At 42.2% G+C, this 25,779-nt stretch overlaps 1 protein-coding gene across 2 annotated transcripts in view; it reads left to right on the plus strand.

Annotated features, from left to right (window-relative positions):
- LOC131368686 (potassium/sodium hyperpolarization-activated cyclic nucleotide-gated channel 1) overlaps nucleotides 1–25,779 on the plus strand; it is a 124,102-nt gene that overhangs the window by 49,942 nt on the left and 48,381 nt on the right. For both annotated transcript variants that reach the window (XM_058414730.1, XM_058414731.1), the window contains exon 3: nucleotides 3,558–3,719. In XM_058414730.1, coding sequence (XP_058270713.1) covers nucleotides 3,558–3,719 — 162 coding nt within the window. The remainder of the gene's footprint in view (nucleotides 1–3,557; nucleotides 3,720–25,779) is intronic.

A 25,779-nucleotide genomic window follows, 5' to 3' on the forward strand; every position in this document is an offset into this window, starting at 1 on the left:
GCACTGGGTAGCACTGTTTCTCTCTCTCTTTCTCTCTCTCTCTCTCTCTGTCCCTCTCACTGTCAGTCTGTATACAGGTGTCTCAGTAGTTCTTTCTCTCTCTTTCTGTCTCTATCACTCTCTCTTTGTACCCCCCCCTCATTGTCTCTTACTCTCTCCCTCTCTCTCTATTTCTAGCTCTCTTTGCTATTTCTTATTTCTCTGATTCTTTGTTCTTTAACTGCCTTTATCTCTCTCTCTCTCTCTCTCTCTCTCTCTCTCTCTGATGCTTTTCCTCCATTTTGTTGTGATTTCTGTGTGAAACATTAACAATTCAAACAGCGTGTGTCTTCCCGCTCATCCATCCGTGCCTCTCTTCCTCTGTCCTGAAGGACTGGAGTGTGTGTGTGTGTGTGTGTGTGTGAGAGAGAGCTATAGGATAGAGCAGTGGACAGGCCACTATGTGACTGGCTGCTAATTTTATCCTCCTGTACAGTACGATGGTACAGTATCTCTGACTCGGGAAGATTAACCACGTTCCAGAGACTTCTGCAGCTCACAGGATAGAGAGAGAAAGAGAGAGAGACAGAAAGAAAAAGAGAGAGAGAGACAGAGAGAAAGACAGAGAGAGAGAGAGAGCTCATGGCTGAGTTTTGTTTGTTGTAAATTAAAGAAAGACAGTGTGAAGTTATTACAGTTTTGTTAAACAGCTGTGATTTCTTGTACTCGAGGATGTGAGCCTCATCAGCTCCTGTGTGTGTGTGTGAGTGTGTGTATGTGTGTATGTGTATGTGTGTGTGTGAGTGTGTGTGTATGTGTGTGTGTGTGTGTGTGTAAGAGAAGCAGTACTATTTATATGTGACCTCATACTGTAACTCTGAGCTGGATCTGTAAGCTCTGTAAGATTAACACTGAAACACTTATATTCATGTTCAGGTTGTAGATCCGGTCACGTGTCACGTGTTCATGGAGATGTGTGGCGTGTCTCAGACGTGTAACTGACACTGACACACGTCTCCAATACTCCACCTGTGTTATCAGCACGTCTTCTACAGACGTGTACAGTGCGATACAAGGAGCTGTTGCTACGATGAGGGATGCCTGGTTGCTTAGCAACAGACAGCCAATCAGACACTGCACGACGCTTCAGCGTCACATGACCTGAAAACATCACAGTTTACTGGACCCCAGGGGAACGTGTCCACATGTCCTCAAGATTCCTACAACCTCAGCACTATTTCTGCGTCAGGAAACAGAAGGTCAGCATTACTCAGTGTCCAGGACGTGTTCTTAACCCTGAAGTGGACGCTTTTATTTGAACAGATCTCTAAGAATAGATTTCTTAATGAAGGGGAGGTCCAGATGTGTGATTTAGAGCAGATGGAGGTGAAGAGATGGTCACTGAGAACACATGCTAGCACTGCATAAGCATGGCCTCGCTGCCTCGCCTTGCCTTATCTCACCTCGCCCTGCCTTGTCTAACCTCACCCTGCCTTGTCTAACCTCACCCTGCCTTCTCTAACCTCACCCTGCCTCACCTCACATTGCCTCATTCTGCCTCACCTCACCCATCTCACCTCAACCTGCCTCACCTCACCTCGCCTAACCCTGCCTTACCTCACCCATCTCACTTCACCCAGCCTTACCTCACCCATCTCACATCAGCCTACCTCACCTCACCTCACCCTGCCTCACCTCACCTCACCCATTGCACCTCCCCCTGTCTTACCCTGCCTCACATCACCTCACCCTGCCTCACCTCGCCTCACCTCACCCATTTCACCTCCCCCTGTCTAATCACACCTTACCCTGCCTCATCTTGACCCTGCCTCATACCTCATTTTGTCCTGCCTCACCTCATCTCACCTCACCCTGCCTCACCCTGCTTCACCTCACCTCACGTCATCCTGCCTTACCTCACCCAACCTCATTGCTCTATTTCTGACTGAGCTGTAAAGCCATGTGTGTGTGTGTGTGTGTGTGTGTGTGTGTGTTATAATGTCCCTCTTGAGCTAAGCTAAGCTAATACACTTCAGTGAAGTTTTTTAAACACTGAAAACTGGAGCTGTGGTGGATGAGACGAGCGTCCCACTGACCTGCTCTTGTATCGAGTGGCTAACAGCGTCCGAGCCCTCAGTGTTTACCTGGTGAAGATTTCACCTGCTTTACGGTGTGTTAGGTGTACGTTATCTGTATGTTGCTGCTGTTGGTGGTGAGTGATGTGTGTTCAGTCTTCAGCCCCCACACATGCTGTGTCATGTTTCTCAGAAACACTTTCCTCCTACGACGTGCTCCGAGTGAGTTAGTCAGCGCAAAAAGGTCAAACGGATGAAGGAAAAAACACTTCTTTATGGAATCTGAATGAATCTGATAAACCTGCAGCAGGATTCGGTCTGGTTTCTAGAAACAGACGGATCTTAGAACGCAGCTTGTTTCTGTTATTGCATGGATTCGGTGTAACGGGCGTAACGGGCAGGCTAATGAGTTTCAGAAGACGTGAAAAATGTGGGCGTGGTTTCACAGGTCTGAGCTTTTTACACAGGAATTTCTACAAAAATGCTGAAAACGGCTAATTATATCGAGTGGATGTACTGGATAACAATAAAATAGGTTCCGTGTGTGGTTCTGTATAGAACCCTGGGGTTGACTACTGGCCATTTTTTCCCAAAAAAAATTAAGGTTCTGTGTAGAACGATGTGAGTTGTCAGGGTGTCTGGATCTATGCACAGGTTCTCTGTAGCGGGAAAAAGGTTCTTTAGACTACAATAATATTCTACATGGTACTAAGAAAAAAGGGGTTCTTTTAAGAAACGTTTCCTGAAAAGTTCTTTGAGGAACCAAAAATGGTTCTTCTATAGCATTGCTGTAAATTCTCTTTGTTAATTTTTAAAAGTGAATATGTGTAAAGCAAGTGATAGAACCACTTTAGGTTCTGTATGGAACTGTTCCTTTTTCTGTTTGCTAGCAAACGTAACACAAACGTAGAACCATCTTAGTAGCCATTTATTCTTGGACGAGAAGGTCTGGCTCACAGTCTCCACTCTAATTCATCCCAAAGGTGTTCTGTGGGGTTGAGGTCAGGACTCTGTGCAGGCCAGTCAAGTTCCTCCACACCAAACTCACTCATCCATGTCTTTATGGACCTTGCTTTGGTCACTGGTGTGCAGTCATGTTGGAACAGGAAGGGGTCATCCCCAAACTGTTCCCACAAAGAGCATGAAATTGTCCAAAATGTCTTGGTATGAAGCTGAAGCATTAAGAGTTCCTTTCACTGGAACTAAGGGGCCGAGTCCAACACCTGAAAAACAACACCTGAACTCAATGATTTGGGGAGGGGTGTCCCAAAACTTTTGGCAATATAGTATATGTATCAATAAACAATCGTTTAAATAAAAATGTTTTTGTGAAGAAATGATAAATATCTTTCAGTCCTGATCGAGGAGCTGCACTCAGGACTGTGGCTTTGTGTCAGGAAACAGTACCTCGCTGAATCGCTGTAACACTAACAGGACAAAAACTAAATATCAGGAACTAGAGATCTGACGACTGACCTCACGCATGTTTCTTTTTTTTGTCAGATTTTCCACATGACCTACGACCTGGCGAGTGCAGTGGTAAGAATCTTTAACCTGATTGGGATGATGCTCTTGCTGTGTCACTGGGACGGATGTCTGCAGTTCCTGGTTCCTCTGCTCCAGGACTTTCCTCCGGATTGCTGGGTGTCACTAAACGGTATGGTTGTAAGTATTCGACCCTTTTTTGTCTTTAATGTCTCGTTATAATCTGTGTAGCCTAGGAAGTCGTAGGTCGTGAGCGAGTGATCTCTGGTCTCGTCGTTGCCGCGACTCGAACCTAACGTGACGCTTATTTTAGAAATTAAATTTTAAGTTATTATTTCTCAAAAATTTGCATTTTCACTTTATTTGCATTTATTTATCCTTCAAATAAGAACAGTATCTGTTTGGGGATTGTCCATGTTTGTGTGTTTTCCCGCCACTTTCTCTGCTTCCTTCTGCCCTTCCCCCTCCAGAACAACCCACGCTGAACACTGTTAAATTGAATGAGCGTGTAAATGTGTGTGTGTGTGTGTGTGTGTAAGACGGATTGCTCCGTCACTGCCTTTGCGCTTCTCAGGAACGACTCTGACCCTGACAGTAATTAAATAAACGATTCTGCGGTAAACGAATGCTGCAGGAAGTCGTTTAGGATTCTAGATCACGGTGTCCAGTTTGGGTGGCTCTGGTGTTCCGAACTCATGAACAATTCCTGAAGTAAACACGCATCCTGGTAGACGAGTGTTTGACTTTCCAGAGCGATGCGAACGGACAACAAAGCGTCTTTTCAGAGACTCGCCAGCTGCCTCGCCGTCACGAGCGCTGAGCTGCTGTTTATAGAAACGTGATAGAGACTCCTGCTGACCAATCAGATTCCAGAATTCATCGTCAGTGTGGTGGAGAAATAATACAGTGTTCTGGGTCTGAGTTCTCACAACAAAAATCTGAAGTGAGGTGACTTAGATGTTAATAAGCGATAGGTATATTTGGCTGGGTTTTTTTTGGAGGGAGGGGCTTACTCACTTCTCCTGTCAATCATAGTGGCACTAGCCAATCATGTGCGTCTGTGAGCTTGTGTATGTGTTTTTTTTTTTTGGAAATCTTTTGGATAGCTACTTCATGTAAACCAAGAAAATGACCACAGTGTTTTACTTTTATATAAAAAAAATTAATTAATTAATCAATTGATAATAAACTAACAAAGAAAATAAATAAATAAACAATAAATACATAAATAAATAAAAGAGTTAATTAATTAATAATAAAAAAAGAAAGAAATAATAAATAAATTTGTAATATTTGAAAATCAAGAACAAATCTTTTAATATCTGATATTATGCAAATAATTTTGCAAAAATTCAAGAATTAAATCATATGATTTAGAGAAAAACATCATGATATGAGAAAATAATAATATTATTATGAGAAAAAAAAATCACAATGTTTCAAGAATTAAGCCATACTCCTCTGAGAAAATTAGAAAATATTGCAAAAAACTTTTTTTTATAATATTACAAGAAAAAAGACACAATATTTGAATAATAAATTTTAAGGATTTAAAAGAAAAAAATTGTAATATTGAGAGAAAGTAATTAATAATATAATAAAAATTGCAATATTTTAAGAATACATTTGTACAATTTTGAGAAAAATGTCATAATATTGTTATTAAATAATAAATAATATTATTGTAAATAATAACATTTAAGTATTATGTAAAGATAAACTATTTATTACTTAATTATTAAATTAAATTATTAAGAATAAAATCCTGATTCTTTGATAAAATGCTACAGTGTTAAATCGAGAAGACTTTATTCTTGAAATTTGAAACCCTGTGTTTTTCTCCTTGTATTTTGTATCCAGTAAGAATTTCTCCATGAGCTGGATTTTCCCAGGCGGCTGCACACTAAAGTGTAAAACATATCTGATCCGATCTAATCTGATGGAAACTAATCAGATCTCAGTTTCAGGGTTAAAAACATTTGAGATTTGTAAATGTGAGCTGAATGTAACATTTGTAATTTGACCTTTAAGAGAACAGGAAGTGCAGCAGAGCTAGCAGATGGCTGTTCGGGATTTCTCATTACACATCACATCGGGGAGAAAAGAGAGAGAGAGAGAGAGAGAGAGAGAGAGAGAGAGAGAGAGAGAGAGGTGACTGATTAAAAACGCCGAGCTCGGCTCCTTTTTAGTTCTTCTCAGCTCCATTATTCAGCTCATCATCTTCAAGGTCAGATCGGTCTGCTGGAGCACCGGGGCGTTTACCGGCGTTCAGGCGACTCGCTCAGATCGGCTTTTCTTCTCTCTCTCTCTCTCTCTCTCTCTCTCTCTCTCTCTCTCTGTCTCCCTCTCTTTCTCTCTCAATCTCTCTCTCTCTCTCTCTCTCTCTCTGTCTCCCTCTCTCTGTCTCCCTCTCTTTGTCTCTCACTCTCTCTCTCTCTCTCTCCCCCCCGGTGAAGGATTTGGGGAAAATGTTGAAGTGGAGAAAAGCTTTTAAGACACCAGGGTCTCATTTCAAGCACCAGAGCACAAAGCGTATGCTAAGATGGCAGCAGTACCAATCACCCGGCGCTAAAAATGAAACTGATCTCATTCTGCTTCATGAATTCAGCATTTTCGACAAGATCCGGTGCTAACGGAGCCGTTTAGCTCTCAGGCTTAGCAAACTAGCACACCAAAACCCGCCAGATATTTCAATAATTAAGCGATTGCTGTAATTCTGGTGGAATTTGGAAGAATGTGCTGTTTTGAAATGCTAGCTAAAGTCACCACTGTATGCTAACTCCCTCCTGAGCGAACTGACACATTTGTGTGGAAAATTATTATGAGCTATTGTTAACTTGAATGTTAATTTTCTAGATAGCTAGATAGATGTAGAAGGATCACAAGCGATGATTAGCTAGATGTACAGCCATCCTAAGATAGATGGAGAGGGATTGCTAATAATGTGTAAAATGTTTGCTAGCTCAATGTAGAGGGAATGTTAGCATGATGTAGATAAATCATTAGCTAGATATAGAGGGATTGTTAGCTTGATGTAGAGGGATTGGTATTTATTTGTAGAAGAATCGCTAGCTAGATGAAGTGGGATTGTTAGCTGGGGAGGTTGTTCAGTAAATTTAAAGGATCACTAGCTTTAAAGGGATTGTGAGCTAGATGTAGCCAGATTGCTAGCTACAGTGAGGGAAAAAATGATTTGATCCCCTGCTGATTTTGTACGTTTGCCCACTGACAAAGAAATGATCAGTCTGTAATTTTAATGGTCGGTGTATTTGAACAGTGAGAGACAGAATAACAACAAAAAAATCCAGAAAAACGCATTTCAGAAAAGTTCTACATTGATTTGCATTTTAATGAGTGAAATAAGTATTTGATCCCCTATCAATCAGAAAGATTTCTGGCTCCCAGGTGTCTTTTATACAGGTAAGGAGCTGAGATTACAGTAGGAGCACTCTCAGGGAGTGCTCTTAATCTCAGCTCCTTAACTGTATGAAAGACACCTGTCCACAGAAGGAAGCAATCAATCAGATTCCAAACTCTCCATCATGGTCAAGACCAAAGAGCTGTCCATGGATGTCAGGGACAAGATTGTAGACCTACACAAGGCTGGAATGAGCTACAAGACCATCGCCAAGCAGCTTGGTGAGAAGGTGACAACAGTTGGTGCAATTATTCCCAAATGGAAAAAACACAAAAGGACTGTCGATCTTCCTCGGTCTGGGGCTCCATGCAAGATCTCACCTCATGGAGTTTCAATGATCATGAGAACGGTGAGGAATCAGCCCAGAATTACACTGGAGGATTTTGTCAATGATCTCAAGGCAGCTGGGACCACAGTCACCAAGAAAACACACTACGCCGTGAAAGACTGAAATCCAGTAGCGCCCGCAAGGGTCCCCCTGCTAAAGAACATGCACATGTACAGGACCATCTGAAGTTTGCCAGTGAACATCTGAATGATTCAGAGGAGAACTGGGTGAAAGTGTTGTGGTCAAATGAGAACAAAATCCAGCTCTTTGGCATCAACTCAACTTGCCATGTTTGGAGGAGGAGGAATGCTGCCTATGACCCCAAGAAGACCATCCCCACCGTCAAACATGGAGGTGGAAACATTATGCTTTGGGGGTGTTTTTCTGCTAAGGGGACAGGACAACCGCACCGCATCAAAGGGACAATGGACAGAGCCATGTACTGTCAAATTTTGAGTGAGAACCTCCTTCCCTCAGCCAGGGCATTGAAAATGGGTCATGGATGGATATTCCAGCCTGAAAATGACCCAAAATACACGGCCAAGGCAACAAAGGAGTGGTTCAAAAAGAAGCACATTAAGGTCCTGTAGTGGCCTAGCCAGTCTCCAGACCTTAATCCCATAGAAAATCTGTGGAGGGAGCTGAAGGGTCAGCCACAAAACCTTAATGACTTGGAGAGGATCTGCAAAGAGGAGTGGGCCCAAATTCCTTGAGATGTGAGATGTGTGCAAACCTGGTGGCCAACTACAAGAAATGTCTGACGTCTGTGATTGCCAACAAGGGTTTGCCACCAAGTACTAAGTCATGTTTTGCAAAGGGGTCAAATACTTATTTCACTCAATAAAATGCAAATCAATGTATAACTTTTTTAAAATGTGTTTTTCTGGATGTTTTTGTTGTTATTCTGTCTCTCACTGTTCAGATAAACCTACCATTAAAATTACAGACTGATCATTTCTTTGTCAGTGGGCAAATGTACAAAATCAGCAGGGGATCAAATCATTTTTTCCCTCACTGTAGATATAGAGGGATTGCTAATACTGTGTAGAAGAAATGGTAGGTAGATGTGGAAGGATTGCTGTATTAAAATGCTAGATTAAAATAGGAGATTGCTAGCTAGATTGATGTAGCAGAATTGCTAGCTAAAGTTAGTTTAGTTCTGATTTAGAGCACTTAAAGAGGAAGCAATAAAGGTTCTGTGTAGAATCCTACAACAGAGTCTCTGTACCACATGGTAGGAAGCTGAGACATCTTCATTATTCACTAAACCCTGGAAGAACCCTTGAAGAACTTCTTTTTTAAAGGCAACATAGTTGAGCTAAATGACAGGTTCTAGATATTAAGAAGACAATATTTACCCAGAGTTCTTCACACCTACCCAGAGTGACAGGAGTAAAGTGTTGTTCAGGGTGCAGGAGCTACACCAGAGGTCTGAGCTTCCAAAAAGAGGTTCTGTGAGGAACGCTCTATGATAGAAAAACATTTATTATAATAAGGTTCTGCAGAGGAAGGACCCCACAGATCCAGAGAGCAGAAGGCTTTGGTTCCTCAGGAGCTCCAGTGAAACTGAACTGAGATCAGCGTGAATGCAGTGACGTCTGGAGATAAACATGAGCTTTACTCTCTCCCCTCCCAGACAGAATTAAAACCTCCTCAGTGTTTATAGGTGTTGAAATGCACTGGCTCGATTCAGGTTCATGGTGATGGATTACTCCTGGTGAAGCGAGTCTCCTTCTCTCTGCTTGTGGAAGAATATTGGGTTTGGAGTATTCGGAGTTTGGCGCTGGATTCCCGAGGCTTCGTTTCTGAGCTTTTCAGCAGATTTGGTTCTGGATTAGACTTTACACATGCTCTAAACCTCAGCTGCTATGAAAGACTGTAATGCAACAGAGAGTCCAGGGTTCCAGGTACGATCCTGAGGAGTTTCACATGTTCTTTATGTGGTTCATGACAACTTGACAGCATTCCCAGTACAGCCTCCAGATAAACTCCCACCCTGAGCAGGATAACATGCTTACTGAGGATCAGTGCAGTTGTCCCAGATGTATACTGTAATATCTGCCAAGCTTATTGCCACACCCCCAAATCACCCCTCCCCCCCAAAAAAATTAAAAAATAACACCCCTCAAAAACCACAACCCCAAGTCAGGCCCTCAACCACACCCCCCCCAAAAAAATCACACCCCCAAAAACCCCAACCCCAAGTCAGGCCCTCAACCACACCCCCCCAAAAAAATCACACCCCCAAAAACCACAACCCTAAGTCAGGCCCTCAAACCACACCCCCCAAAAAATCACAACCCCAAAAATCACAACCCCAAGTCAGGCCCTCAAATCACACCCCCAAATCACACCCTAAAACACCCCAAACCATACCCTCAATACACACCTCAAACCACACCCCCAAACCACACCTTATGTATCATTAATTCTAGTGATGTACATGCTGGAAAAGGTTGCGTGTGCTGTGAAGACGTCTTAGCTAAAGTTGAAATATCTTATATCTAGATGAATTTATTGACTGTTTCTTATTTTGAAATTACAATCAACCAAATCTAAGATTATTATCTTCAGGTCATCAGACCCCTTCATAGCAACATGCAGTATTTTATCCATTTCCTGGTTGCTTCATTTTCTTGAAGTCTCTGGCACCATTACAGATGTTTGGCTACAGATCAGTTTATTAAACCTCATGTCTGCGTAGTACATTGCAAATTCCTGAAACTCTGACTGTAAGAAAAGGAAAAGTGATTTCATTACCTCTCCTGGCATGTGCTCAGTGTTAGGGTTCCTCAGGGTGCACTCTCTCTCTCTCTCTCTCTTTCTCTCTCTCTCTCTCTCTCTCTCTCTCTCGCTTTGAACTCCATACTAGCTTCCTGGAGACTATTAGAATTTAGAGAAGGGCTGGAGATGGTTTGATGTTGCTGGAGCTCACTGCAGGACAATAAAAATAAAAAATATTGCTGCAGCTGATCTTAAATCTCAGAATCATTTTACACCCATTTTATCTGCCAAGCTTATTTCCACACCCACAAATCACACCCCCACACCACTCCCCTAAACCACTCCCCCAAACCACACCACCAAATAACACCCCCAAACCATATCCCTAAACCACTCCCCCAAAACACCTCCAAATCACACTGCCAAATCACACCCCCAAATCACACCCCTAAACCACTCCCCCAAACCACACAACCAAATCACACCACCAAATCACACCCCCAAACCATACCCCTAAACCACACCCCAAAACACACCCCCAAACCACACCTTTAAACCATGACCCTAAACCACACCTCTAAACCATGACCCCAAACCACACCCCAAACACACCCCTAAATCACACCCCAAACCACACCACCAAATCACACCCCTAAACCACACCACTAAAACACGCCCCCAAACCACACCCCCAAACCAAACCACCAAACCACACCCCCAGACCAAACCACCAAATCATACCCCCAAACCACACCTCTAAACCATGCCCCCAAACACTCCCCTAAATCACACCCCCCAACCCCACCCCTAAACCACCCCACCAAATCACACCCCCAGACTACACCCCCTAAAATCACACTGCCTTTTTATTTATTTATTTATTTATTTATTTATTTATTTTTAATCAAAACTACAGTACATTCATGGATCTTTTCAAATGAATAGAGTTGAAGAGACATTCTACAGGTTTATGTGAGACTGTATCACCAGTTTAACCATCAAACCCTCGTTTATTAAGTCTGTACAACAGATGAGTCGACATTTACCAAATATTGAGAAAAATATATCTTATTTAGTACGTATTATTTGGTACAGTTGTTTACTGATTTGAAAAGTGCCAGCTTTTTCTTCATCTGAAGAAGACCGTGGTTCCTGAAGCTGCTCTTCCTCTTGATCCAGTACAGCAGAATCACGTGCTGCTCTTTTGCTGAAAACCCTCTCAGGATTTGTTTAAGCAAACAGAACAATCCACAAAAAAATAAATAAATAATAAAATCCTGACAAACAACGGAGCACCGGGGACAAAAATAATCTGTGTTCTTGTCCCCATTACTCCTTTGTCTTTACGCTAGCTGATGGAGTGTTTCGCTCTCCGGAGCCCAGATCAATGGCGGCCTTGTGCGCTTAGATGTTTTGCCCTGAAAAAATAAAATCGATAGAGATGAATAAGTGCAGAAGGAGCCGAGTGGAGCTTTTACTGCAGGACCGGGTGGGGGGCTGTGGTCCTGCTGAGGGATAATGTACGACTTGCCCGTGTGAGAAGGCGTGAGGTCTATAATGGGTCATCAGGGGGCCAATAATGAGGCACGGGGTGAGGCAGGAGCTGGGGCAGGTCGACTAAGTTTACCCATAACGCAGATTAACGGCATAATGAGAGCTCTGTAATCTCCGTACCGCCGTCTGATACGCTCAGAGAAACGTGAAATGAGATTCTGCTGGTCAGACAGGCCTCTGGAACCGCTTTCACTCCGGAATGGGTTGAAGGTTCATGCAGCTTTGAATTGATGGCCGTAAGTCATGCATGTTAGACGATTGGTTTTTACGAGATGAGGAGAACGTTGCGACCTCATGGGAAACTTTTCAATTTCACATCTGCCTTCTACAGTGAGTCACTGCTGTTGATGCGAGTGGGTGTGGCCTATCCAGCGCTCTGTTTGATAAGGAATATTATCTCTACACGTCTAGGAGAGGATCAGAAAAATAATATAGCATTTATAAGCTAATTATACAGTGGAACCTCGGCATAGGAATTTAATTCGTTCTGGTCATTTTTCAGTTGAAAATTTGTATTGTGAAACAAATTTTCTCATAAGAAATAATGTAAATGCAGATAATCCGTTCCAGCCGCCCAAAAATATGACCAATATGAAGTGTATATGGCTGCTTACAAAGAACTGACCCGAGCCAAGCATTCCATGTCAAGGCTCCTCACAGGAAGTCGTGCCACCAAGCTTGGGCTAAAAATAGAACAGACCACCTACACCACCAATCTGTCAACAAAAAACACCCCAAAAATCACCTAGCTTTTGAGCGCGTGATGAAGACAGTGTTGGTCTCGTGGGTTAACTCTTTCCAAACAGCTTTCACTGACTGACAACAAATCCGTAAACTCACTTTCCACAATTTCCACGGACGGAAGTAAGTTATGAACGGCTCCCGGACGTACGCGCAACTTAGCCGCGGTTTGTTTGTATGCTGATGCAAATTTCGTGCAAAATTTCGATTCTTAAGGTGAAAATTCATAGGGGAGGGCGTTCGTATGCCGAGGTTCCACGCTGAATAAAACACACCTCATGACGTCAGATTTCAGAAGAGAAAACGTTTTATCCTGTAGTCTAATCCTTTATTCTGAACTGTCGAACAAACTGCTGACTTTCTCAGCCAAAGCAACACGAGGAAATATTTTCTAACAGAGCAGGACACATGAATTTATCATCATAAATATGTGAGTAAAGTTAAACACTCAATACACTGAGATAATTGATTCAATCAGCTGAAAGGTTCGTCCACTGTTTCTCACACTGACCACAAATATATATTCCTCACAACGTTCCACGGTCTCCTGCAGCAGTGTATCAGGTGTGGGATTCGTGTAAGTGTGATGCAACACTGTGATATTCTGACTGGAGCTCAATCACAGGATCAGCAGGACCTCAAGTCCTCAAGATAAGTCCTCAATTTGTCTTTCGGTGAAACACCCAAGTGCTTGCTTTCTTTGTCTACGCCTCGTCTGGCCTGAACATCAGTGCCGGTCCTGTCAGGTAAAGATCTCACCATGTCTTGAGAACAAGTTCCTGTTGGTTTCAGATCAATCATGCTTCATGGTTTTCATCTCACCTGCTGCTCTAAAATAATCCCACTGGTTTATTGGAATCGAGGTCTGCTTATTTTGAAGGCTAGTAATATTCCCTCACACACACGCACACACAAACACACACACACACATACACACACACACCCAGGCTGCATGGAGAGCACCTTTCAAGCCCTTATACATAATCACACTTGCTCTCTCCCCATTCTCTCTCTCTCTCTCTCTCTCTCTCTCTCTCTCCTTTCTCTCTCTCTCTCTATTTCTCTCTCACTCACTCTCTCTCACTCTCTTTCTCTCTCTTTCTCTCCCTCACTCTCTCACTCTCTGTGGAGACCAGTAATATTCCCTCTTACACACACACACACACACACATGCAGCTCATTTCAGTGTTTGGTGAATTTCTTTTGACTGTAATGAAATTTACTTCAGTTATCTGTCCACTCCATTCCTTTCAGCAGATATGATTGTGTTCATTATTAAAGAAGAAGAAGAAGAAGAAGAAGAAATGATAAACAGAAATTTGTTTACTGTAGTGTAATAAAAGGGAAAATTCTCGTCTTTAACACAAACCCAGTAAGCAGCAGATGTCTTTGGATGGTGTGATTCTACATCAATCAGATGCTAAAATCAAATCCATACAGCAGTAAAGCAGGTGTGAAATACAGATCTGTCACTCCATTCTCTTTTACAGCACCAGAGTTTCACCACACGTGTGTAATGGCACTCCAACAATCTGTGTGTGTGTGTGTGTGTGAGAGAGAGAGAGAGAGAGAGAGTGTGTGTGTATGTGTGTGTACATGTGGTGTGTATTCAGGGGTCAGTGGGTGCTGATATTGGTGATATATCAGTTTCATGGCATAAGCAGTGTTCTCACACACACGGAGAGAGAGAGAGAGAGAGACAGAGAGGGAGAACGAGATAGAGATAGACAGACAGAGAGAGAGAGAGAGAGAGAGAGAGAGGGAGGAACGCTGTGAACAGAAAAGTCGTTATCTTGATGGTTCTTGGGTAACAAACTTTTGAGATTTTCTAGCTGCATCATTTCCCAGGATTTAGACACTATGACATCACAACGTCCCATCTGTGTGAGATCTGCATCTCGTTTATTCCTCTTCTACTTTCTTACATTCTTCACATTTCAGTCGATATCTCCTTCACCTCAGCGGATTAATAATTCAGCTCCAGGTTTAATGAAACCGGGGTCTTACGCTACGATCCGCTAGATAAATTTACTCACTTCTGTAAAGGACCTCTAATTGCTTCCTCCTTTTATCTCAGATGTCATGTTGAGTTAGATCGGACGTCGATCCACCCGGAAAAACAAAAGAACCAAGACAAAGAGTGAGAAATGTAGAATGTAAAAACGTGGGTCTGATCGGTCAGAATACGCGTCTTCTTCTTCCGGCTTTTCCCTTCAGGGGAATCATCTCTCTCCACCTATCGCTATCGTCTGCATCCTCAACACTTACACCCACTAGCTTCATATCCTCATTTATTCCATCCATATACCTCCTCTTTGTCCTTCCTCTTTTCCTCCTGCCTGGCAGCTCCATGTCCAACATTCTCCTACCAATATACTCACTCTCCCTCCTCTGGACATGTCCAAACCACCTTAATCTGTCCTCTCTAACTCTGTCCCCCAAACGTCCAACATGGCTGTCCCTCTGATGTACTCGTTCCTAATCCTGTCCAACCGTGTCACTCCCAAAGAGAACCTCAACATCTTCAGCTCTGCTACCTCCAGCTCTGACTCCTGTCTCTGTCTCAGTGACACTGTCTCTAAACCATACAGCATGGCCGGTCTCACCACTTGTATCTTGTACACCTTTCCCTTGATTCTCGCCGATATTTTTCTACCCCGATCGGTCAGATGACGCTGATTAGTTTAAGACTTGTGCAGCAATCGCTCCACATAAACGGACTAAAGAACGTGTGCGGAAATTTCTGTGAGGAAATTTCACTTAGATAAGCTAGCTCGCTAACAGGAAGCTCCTGGGGTAGCTAGCTAAGTAGCATCTTCACATGTATAGACTCGGGACAAGGGAGATTTTGTCCATCCATCCTTTTATCTTTCCTCCAACTTCCCTTTTTTCTTGCTTTCCTTCTTTATTTCTCTCTTCCATTTCTTACTTATTTTAACAAAACTTTGGCTAGCTGGCTAGGTAGCATCATCATGCATCAAGACTTTTTCTTTCTTTCTTTGTGACAGAATCAAATCTGTACCTAAATGATCACTTTTTGTATTACGGTTGTTTACAGCTAAATAAAAACAGGAATTATGTTGTTGTTTTGCAGAAATTTGACAACTTTAAACATAATTATAAACAGACAAAAAAAAATCAGCTAGCTGCCATTAGCACTGTGCTGGATTTTCTTTTATTTTAATTCACACAAATGTAAAGTTATGGGTTAAATAGTCGATGTCTAGATAAATTGATCTTTATTTGCCTCAGATTTTCACTTTATTTGTGATTTCTTTTACTGTTTGTATAAAATTTCTCTCGGTTTTTCTTCCTCACAGCACCAGCAGCAGCTTTCCCCCAGGTCCTAGTGCCCTTGGTTGCAATGCTGTATTATAGCTCAGTGATATAAACCTATACGGTATAATACACTTAACAGAAAGATAAGCCACGCCCACAAGTGCCAACAGTAGCCGTGACACGTGTTACTTGTAGCATGCTAGCGTGTACGCAGGGTTGGAGTACGGCACGGTGCGACTATTCTCTCACACCGAGAGCGTGAACACACTCATTATACACCGAATGTGTCATTTTACTGTGCTAACGCCTCACGCCGAGTGTGAACGATAAAACTGCAGATTCCAACTGGCTGAACATTCCGGAAAAAAAGCCCTGCGGAGTTAATGTCGGGGTCTGATCTTAACGCACGGCGTGGCTCTCTGTGTGGGTTTGTTTATTTGTTTGTGTTTGTGTTCTGGTCTCACTCCCTCGCTCCGTTTTAATCCCTGAACCGAAACAGAAACAGTTAAAGCACCTCAGCGTGATCTCACACGATTAGCCGTTAGCTTTCCAACAAGAATTAGAACGAAAAGGCAAATAAATAACTTGACACATCACAAAGTTTAGTCACAGATAAACAGCGTGTTAGAATCTGATTCTAGAAAAGAAGAATAGATGAAAAATAGAGATATTTGTTTCTTCAGTATAAACAATGCTAAATATGGACGTTTTCTGTCACGGTAGCTCCAGTTAATCAATTAAGCTAGCTCGCTAACAGTAAACGCCTGAGGTAATTTTAGCTAGCTATGTAGCATTATCATGTGGCAGGGCTCAGGAAGAGATCTTTCTTTCTTTCTTTCTTTCTTTCTTTCTTTCTTTCCTTTTTGTAGGCATAGACAAAGTGAGTGTTTCTTTCTTTGTAAATGTACGTGAAATGGCTTTGCTAAGCTAAACCCAGTGCTCCACACATAAAGGAGCAGGAGTAACTTTAGCATCTGCTCCTGTTTTAGGTCTCAGTGTTAATCCGTCAATAGACATAAAAAATAACGTTTTTCCTCTGCAATCAGAGGTTCGACTTCGGTGGCCGCGTGAGCTCGAGTGATTCCACATGATTAACGGACTGCACTTGACAAGCGCGTTGATTAGCTCAGCGGTGTCCGAGTGCAGGTGTGTGTGTGTGTGTGTGTTAGACAGAATTCAGGTCCTTGTATAAGTGTGTGTCAGTAAGATGATGATGATGATGATGATGTGCAGGTGGAACATTAGTGATAATAAAGCAACTTGTATGTGAGGCTATTTAAAACAACATGCTAACATGTTACTGTCTCATGGTTAATTAGAGCATGTGTGTGTGGAATGTTACAGGAGCGTTATGTGAGCGTTACAGGAGCGTTATGTGAGCGTTACAGGAGCGTTATGTGAGCGTTACAGGAGCGTTATGTGAGCGTTACAGGAGCGTTATGTGAGTGTTACAGGAGCGTTATGTGAGTGTTACAGGAGCGTTATGTGAGCATTACAGGAGCGTTATGTGTTACAGGAGTGTTTTATGTTACAGGAGCGTTATGTGAGCGTTATAGGAGCGTTATGTGAGCGTTATGTGAGCGCTACAGGAGCGTTATGTGAGTGTTATAGGAGCGTTATGTGAGCGTTACAGGAGCGTTATGTGAGCATTACAGGAGCGTTATGTGTTACAGGAGTGTTATATGTTACAGGAGCGTTATGTGAGCGTTATGTGAGCGTTATGTGAGCGCTACAGGAGCGTTATGTGAGTGTTATAGGAGCGTTATGTGAGCGTTACGGGAGTGTTATGTGAGCGTTACAGGAGCGTTATGTGAGCGTTACAGGAGCGTTATGTGAGCGTTACAGGAGCGTTATGTGAGTGTTATAGGAGCGTTATGTGAGCGTTACGGGAGTGTTATGTGAGCGTTACAGGAGCGTTATGTGAGCGTTACGGGAGTGTTATGTGAGCGTTACAGGAGCGTTATGTGAGCGTTACAGGAGCGTTATGTGAGCGTTACAGGAGCGTTATGTGAGCGTTACAGGAGTGTTATGTGAGCGTTACAGGAGCGTTATGTGAGTGTTACAGGAGCGTTATGTGAGTGTTACAGGAGCGTTATGTGAGTGTTACAGGAGCGTTATGTGAGCGTTACAGGAGCGTTATGTGAGTGTTACAGGAGTGTTATATGTTACAGGAGCGTTATATGTTACAGGAGTGTTATATGTTACAGGAGCGTTATATGTTACAGGAGCGTTATATGTTACAGAAGCGTTATATGTTACAGGAGCGTTATATGTTACAGGAGCGTTATATGTTACAGGAGTGTTATATGTTACAGGAGTGTTATATGTTACAGGAGTGTTATATGTTACAGGAGCGTTATATGTTACAGGAGTGTTATATGTTACAGGAGTGTTATATGTTACAGGAGCGTTATATGTTACAGGAGCGTTATATGTTACAGGAGTGTTATGTGAGCGTTACAGGAGCGTTATGTGAGCGTTACAGGAGTGTTATGTGAGCGTTACAGGAGCGTTATGTGAGCGTTACAGGAGTGTTATGTGAGCGTTACAGGAGCGTTATGTGAGTGTTACAGGAGCGTTATGTGAGTGTTACAGGAGCGTTATGTGAGCGTTACAGGAGCGTTATGTGAGCGTTACAGGAGCGTTATGTGTTACAGGAGTGTTATATGTTACAGGAGCGTTATATGTTACAGGAGTGTTATATGTTACAGGAGCATTATATGTTACAGAAGCGTTATATGTTACAGGAGCGTTATATGTTACAGGAGCGTTATATGTTACAGGAGCGTTATATGTTACAGGAGTGTTATATGTTACAGGAGCGTTATATGTTACAGGAGCGTTATATGTTACAGGAGCGTTATATGTTACAGGAGCGTTATATGTTACAGGAGCGTTATATGTTACAGGAGCGTTATATGTTACAGGAGCGTTATATGTTACAGGAGTGTTATGTGAGCGTTACAGGAGTGTTATGTGAGTGTTACAGGAGTGTTATGTGAGCGTTACAGGAGTGTTATGTGAGCGTTACAGGAGCGTTATGTGAGTGTTACAGGAGCGTTATGTGAGCGTTACAGGAGCGTTATGTGTTACAGGAGTGTTATATGTTACAGGAGTGTTATATGTTACAGGAGTGTTATATGTTACAGGAGCGTTATATGTTACAGGAGTGTTATATGTTACAGGAGCGTTATATGTTACAGGAGCGTTATATGTTACAGGAGTGTTATGTGAGCGTTACAGGAGCGTTATGTGAGCGTTACGGGAGCGTTATGTGAGTGTTACAGGAACATTATGTGAGCGTTACAGGAGCGTTATGTGTTACAGGAGTGTTATATGTTACAGGAGCGTTATGTGAGCGTTACGGGAGCGTTATGTGAGTGTTACAGGAGCGTTATGTGAGCGTTACGGGAGCATTATGTGAGTGTTACGGGAGCGTTATGTGAGCGTTACGGGAGCGTTATGTGAGCGTTACAGGAGCGTTATGTGAGTGTTACAGGAGCGTTATGTGAGTGTTACAGGAGTGTTATGTGAGCGTTACAGGAGCGTTATGTGAGCGTTACAGGAGTGTTATGTGAGCGTTACGGGAGCGTTATGTGAGCGTTACAGGAGCGTTATGTGAGTGTTACAGGAGCGTTATGTGAGTGTTACAGGAGTGTTATGTGAGCGTTACAGGAGCGTTATGTGAGCGTTACAGGAGTGTTATGTGAGTGTTACAGGAACGTTATGTGTTACAGGAGTGTTATGTGAGTGTTACAGGAGCGTTATGTGAGCGTTACAGGAACGTTATGTGTTACAGGAACGTTATGTGTTACAGGAGTGTTATGTGACTGTTACAGGAACGTTATGTGTTACAGGAGCGTTATGTGAGCGTTACAGGAACGTTATGTGTTACAGGAACGTTATGTGTTACAGGAGTGTTATGTGAGCGTTACAGGAGCGTTATGTGAGTGTTACAGGAACGTTATGTGTTACAGGAGTGTTATGTGACTGTTACAGGAACGTTATGTGTTACAGGAGCGTTATGTGAGTGTTACAGGAACGTTATGTGTTACAGGAGTGTTATGTGAGTGTTACAGGAGCGTTATGTGAGCGTTACAGGAGCGTTATGTGAGTGTTACAGGAGCGTTATGTGAGCGTTACAGGAGTGTTATGTGAAAAATAATCAGTATGAATATTGACGGATTGAAGGAAGGATCCTTTCCTCCAAACTTCCATCCGAACTTTTCTTTTTTTTTCATGCTCCTTCCTTACTTCTTTACTCCAAACGTTCTTCCAAACTTCTGGACTTCTAACTTTCCTTCTACTCCTCCACAAGCACCGGTCAGGTAACCCGTCCTCGCTGCACTGTGGTTCTCGCTCTCTGTTGAATGTGGTCTCACTCGCCTCTGCTTGGAATAATCTGCCACGTTCCCGAGGTGTGATGTTACTAATCTGAATCTGGAGGCCAGAAAATCGACTGAAACGTCCGTGTAACTCGACTCTGAATATTAATGAACTTTCACTGAATAAATATTAATGTAACGTTTAGACTTAATTCACCAGAATTAAACTAGAAGGCATGAAGATCACTTCTGAATAGAAATAGAATGAAATTGGAAAAAGGAGTTTAGAGATTCTCTTCTCGTTAAAGCGATCCTTGTGATCCATAAGAATGATCCTAGACATGTTTCAGCTCAGAGATCCATCTGTACATCACGCTACAGTCTGGTCATCACAACCAAAAGTAAATTCATCTGATGAGTCCATCCTCAAGTGCTCCATCTTCAAACTCTACAGACTGACCTCCGGCTCCAGGACGTGTCACACACTCACTCTCACTCGGTCTGTTTGTCTGCCTCTCTCTCTCTCTGTCTGTCTCTTTTTCTGTCTGTCTGTCTCTCTGTCTGTGTCTCTGTCTGTTCCTGTGTCTGTCCCTCTGTCTGTCTGTCTCTCTGTCCCTCTGTTTGTCTGTCTGTTTCTCTGTCTGTGTGTCTGTCTATCTCTCTGCCTGTCTGTCCCTCTGTCTGTCTCTCTGTGTGTCTGTCTTTGTGTGTCTGCCTCTCTGTCTGTGTCTGTCTGTCTGTCTTTCTTTCTTTCTTTCTTTCTTTCTTTCTTTCTTTCTTTCTTTCTTTCTTTCTTTCTTTCTTTCTTTCTTTCTTTCTTTCTTTGTCAACTAAATCTATTTTTCTATTTTTCCTTCTTCTTTTTTCCCTTCCTTCTTTCCTTTCTTCCCTCCTTCTTTCCCCTTGATTCGGTTAATAAAATCTGTGTTATTTGTTATTATGGAGTTTCAGCACACAGCTGTTTGATTTTGTTTAACTCCTGGACACAGAATCTCCTTCTCTGTAACTTCAACAAGAAAAATGGATTCTCTTTCCTGTTGAGTCGTTCCTGATGCCGTAGTGATCCATCATCCCTGTAAAAACTGACTTCCACTTTCAGGACTTGTCTTACACACACACACACACACACACACACGTTCTCTCTCTCTCACACACACACATGTTCTCTCTCTCTCACACACACACACACACTCTCACAGCTGGCTGGGTTTCTACTTCCTCTGTGGCCCAGTACCACATTATCACTAAACTACTGGTCACCAGGCTGTCGATACACTGACCTGTGGTGTTTCCTCTGGGGTCGAGCTGCAGGTTTCCTCCTTTAATTACCCAGGTGTGTGTTCTGTCCAGGCAAAGCTCTCTGGCGAGCACAGACACGCGATAATTGAAATCCGATCTGTTATTAATCACAGTGTTGCAGATGCAGGAAAAAATGTGTGTCTGTGTGTGTGTGTGTGTGTGTGCGTGTGTGTGTGTGTGTGCACTTCATCTCCAGATAAAGCACAACACACTGATTGTTATTTACAGAAAGGTCTGTATACTCTACAATCTATACTATAGAGTTTTTCATTATGTTTTTATTTTTATTATCAGAGCTGTTTGTTTAAATTCCCTCGCCCTGTGGAGCGTGAATCTCTTCTGTGGAACAATAAACACTTAATATTTAATCTCTCTCCTAAAATCAGAATTAAGATTAGATCCTGGATTGTTTAAATCAGACACTCGAAAAAAGTGATTCATCTAGCCAGAAAAACACAGCGTATGTAAAGGATGCAGGAGGACATGCCCACACGCTGGGGGGGTGGGGTGGGGGGGTTCGTGCTAGCCGCAGCGTTACGCTAGGACGTGTGTTTGCGGCTTTGAGAGTTTTTATAGAGTTTTCTTCTCAGCACTTGGACGTCTCCGAGGGAACAGAACGAAATGTGAGCAGTCAGCAACTCGGGACCAACTACAGAGCCGCTACATCACCGAAGACTTATCACATCCGTCTGCTGAGAGAACACACTGACCAGAGAACAGAGAGAGAGAGAGAGGGAGGGATAGAGAGAGGGAGCGCAGGGAATTGGGGCCATCCAGAAATAATTTGTCGCTTCTTCTTTTAGTTTGTCAGCGCCGTGTTCCTGAGTGAAGTGCACTAGCAGACGTCCAGGTGGAATTCGCTTCCCATCAGCAGTGCTAAAGCAATCGCAAAACACAAAATAAAAATAAAATAAAAACCCTCCGTGGAACGCTGGGAAATATTATCAGCAGATTTATAGACGTATTATAAAGCCTGCAGTACCACATTCCATATATAACCACAAACACCAGAACACATCAGACTCAGAGAAAACACCAGCTTCTTACTAACGGCTTCTAGAACTACATACACAGGCAAGCCTCAATACTGCAGCCGAATTCACTACTAAACACTGACACTGAAGATCAAACACCAGGATTCACCATCAAACACCTACAGTTTCTAACAGCAGTGCTAAAATGTAGAAAAGGCATAAGACATGAACTCTCTATTAAACACCAGCAACTTCATCCAACACCGGCATACTCAAACACAACTCTGCTGGTTTTGAAGAAGGTTGGGGTTTGATAGTGAATGCTGGTGTTTGATAGTGAACGCTGGTGTTTGATAGTGAACGCTGGTGTTTGATAGTGAATGCTGGTGTTTGATAGTGAATGCTGGTGTTTGATAGTGAATGCTGGTGTTTGATAGTGAACGCTGGTGTTTGATAGTGAATGCTGGTGTTTGATAGTGAACGCTGGTGTTTGATAGTGAATGCTGGTGTTTGATAGTGAATGCTGGTGTTCGATAGTGAATGCTGGTGTTTGATAGTGAATGCTGGTGTTTGATAGTGAATGCTGGTGTTTAATAGTGAATGCTGGTGTTCGATAGTGAATGTTGGTGTTTGATAGTGAACGCTGGTGTTTAATAGTGAATGCTGGTGTTTAATAGTGAATGTTGGTGTTTGATAGTGAATGCTGGTGTTTAATAGTGAATGCTGGTGTTCAATAGTGAATGCTGGTGTTTGATAGTGAATGCTGGTGTTCAATAGTGAATGCTGGTGTTTAATAGTGAATGCTGGTGTTCAATAGTGAATGTTGGTGTTTGATAGTGAATGTTGGTGTTTAATAGTGAACGCTGGTGTTTAATAGTGAATGTTGGTGTTTGATAGTGAATGTTGGTATTTGATAGTGAACGCTGGTGTTTAATAGTGAATGTTGGTGTTTGATAGTGAATGGTGGTGTTTGATAGTGAATGCTGGTGTTTGATAGTGAATGTTGGTATTTGATAGTGAATGCTGGTGTTGGCGAATGTTGGTGTTTAATAGTGAACGCTGGTGTTTGATAGTGAGTGCTGGTGTTTGATAGTGAACTCTGGTGTTTGATAGTGAATGCTGGTGTTCAGCAGTGAATGCTGGTGTTTAATAATGAACGCTGGGGTTTAATAGTGAATGCTGGTGTTTGATAGTGAGTGCTGGTGTTGGTGAATTTTGTTGTTTAATAGTGAACACTGGTGTTTGATAGTGAATGCTGGTGTTTGATAGTGAATGCTGGTGTTTGATACTGAACGCTGGTGTTTGATAGTGAATGCTGGTGTTTTATTATTGACTTTATTATTTATGGGTGAATTCTGGTGTCTGATGGAAAATGTTGGTGTTTGATGGTGAATGTTGGTGTTTGATGGAGAATGTTGGTGTTTGATGGTGTATGCTGGTGTTTGATGATGTATGTTGGTGTTTGATGGTGTATGTTGGTGTTTGATGGTGAATGTTGGTGTTTGATGATGTATGTTGGTGTTTGATGATGTATGTTGGTGTTTGATGGTGTATGTTGGTGTTTGATGGAGAATGTTGGTGTATGATGGTGGATGCTGGTGTTTGATGGTGTATGTTGGTGTTTGATGATGTATGTTGGTGTTTGATGGTGAATGTTAGTGTTTGATGATGTATGTTGGTGTTTGATGGTGTATGTTAGTGTTTGATGGTGTATGTTGGTGTTTGATGGTGAATGTTGGTGTTTGATGGTGTATGTTGGTGTTTGATGATGAATATTGGTGTTTGATGGTGTATGTTGGTGTTTGATGGTGAATGTTAGTGTTTGATGGTGTATGTTGGTGTTTGATGGTGAATGTTAGTGTTTGATGGTGTATGTTGGTGTTTGATGATGAATATTGGTGTACTTATGAAGAATGTTGGTGTTTGTTGGTGAATGTTGGTGTTTGATGGTGAATGTTAGTGTTTGATGGTGTATGTTGGTGTTTGATGGTGAATGTTAGTGTTTGATGATGTATGTTGGTGTTTGATGGTGTATGTTGGTGTTTGATGGTGTATGTTGGTGTTTGATGATGAATATTGGTGTTTGATGGTGAATGTTAGTGTTTGATGGTGTATGTTGGTGTTTGATGGTGAATGTTAGTGTTTGATGGTGTATGTTGGTGTTTGATGATGTATGTTGGTGTTTGATGGTGTATGTTGGTGTTTGATGGTGTATGTTGGTGTTTGATGGTGAATGTTAGTGTTTGATGGTGTATGTTGGTGTTTGATGGTGAATGTTAGTGTTTGATGGTGTATGTTGGTGTTTGATGGTGTATGTTGGTGTTTGATGATGAATATTGGTGTACTTATGAAGAATGTTGGTGTTTGTTGGTGAATGTTGGTGTTTGATGGTGAATGTTAGTGTTTGATGGTGTATGTTGGTGTTTGATGGTGAATGTTAGTGTTTGATGTATGTTGGTGTTTGATGATGAATATTGGTGTTTGATGGTGAATGTTAGTGTTTGATGGTGTATGTTGGTGTTTGATGGTGAATGTTAGTGTTTGATGGTGTATGTTGGTGTTTGATGGTGAATGTTAGTGTTTGATGGTGTATGTTGGTGTTTGATGGTGTATGTTGGTGTTTGATGATGAATATTGGTGTTTGATGGAGAATGTTGGTGTTTGATGGTGTTTGATGGTGAATGTTGGTGTTTGATGGAGAATGTTGGTGTTTGATGGTGTTTGATGGAGAATGTTGGTGTTTGATGGTGTTTGATGGTGAATGTTGGTGTTCTTCTGAAGAATGTTAAATGGTTTAAATGTTTGATGGTGAATGTTGAATGATTTTAATCTTAATGGTGTTTGTCCATCAGTGTGAATATAAAGGTGTTTAGTCTTAAACTCTCGTCTATCAGACGGATATAAAGTCGTCAGTAATGGAGTAGATTAATAAAATCACATCTATAGAGATATTCCGAGAAGGAGTGATTGGAATTAAACTGAAAGAAAAAAAATGAACTGTTTCACCAGCTGAAAAAGTGTGAGAAATGGAAAATGGAAAAGAAAGAGATGAAAGAAAGACAAAAGCTGTAAAGAAAGAGATAAAGAGGAGGAGCTATAGAGAGGATTTCAGGCATGAAGGACGCAATGGCAGTGAGAATCAGTCGTTCATCACAACTCTGACTGCAAGCTAGTGCCCAATAACTCCTCTCCACCCGTCTCTCTCTCTCTCTCTCTCTCTCTCTCTCTCTCTCTCTCTCTCTCTCTCTCTCTCTGTCTCTCTCCCTCTCTCTCTCTCTCTCTCTCTCTCTGTCTCTCTCCCTCTCTCCACCATCTTTTCTCTGACTGTTCACCCATTTTTCATCTTTTTTTCCCCCTCTTTGTCCCTTTGTGCCATTCCACAATACATGGTTCATTTCCCACTTTCCCATCACTCTTTCATTCTTCCTTTCGTCTTTTCCGATTATCCCACTCACAATCTTTCCATTTTTCCTCCCCCTTCTACTTCTCTTTTTTCTCTGCCTGCCATTTTCCTGTGTTAAACTGTCTCTTTCTATATGAACTTCCTCATTATCTATCTATCTATCTATCTATCTATCTATCTATCTATCTATCTATC

Source organism: Hemibagrus wyckioides, linkage group LG18 (genome assembly GCF_019097595.1).
Source record: "Hemibagrus wyckioides isolate EC202008001 linkage group LG18, SWU_Hwy_1.0, whole genome shotgun sequence".
NCBI lineage: Eukaryota > Metazoa > Chordata > Actinopteri > Siluriformes > Bagridae > Hemibagrus > Hemibagrus wyckioides.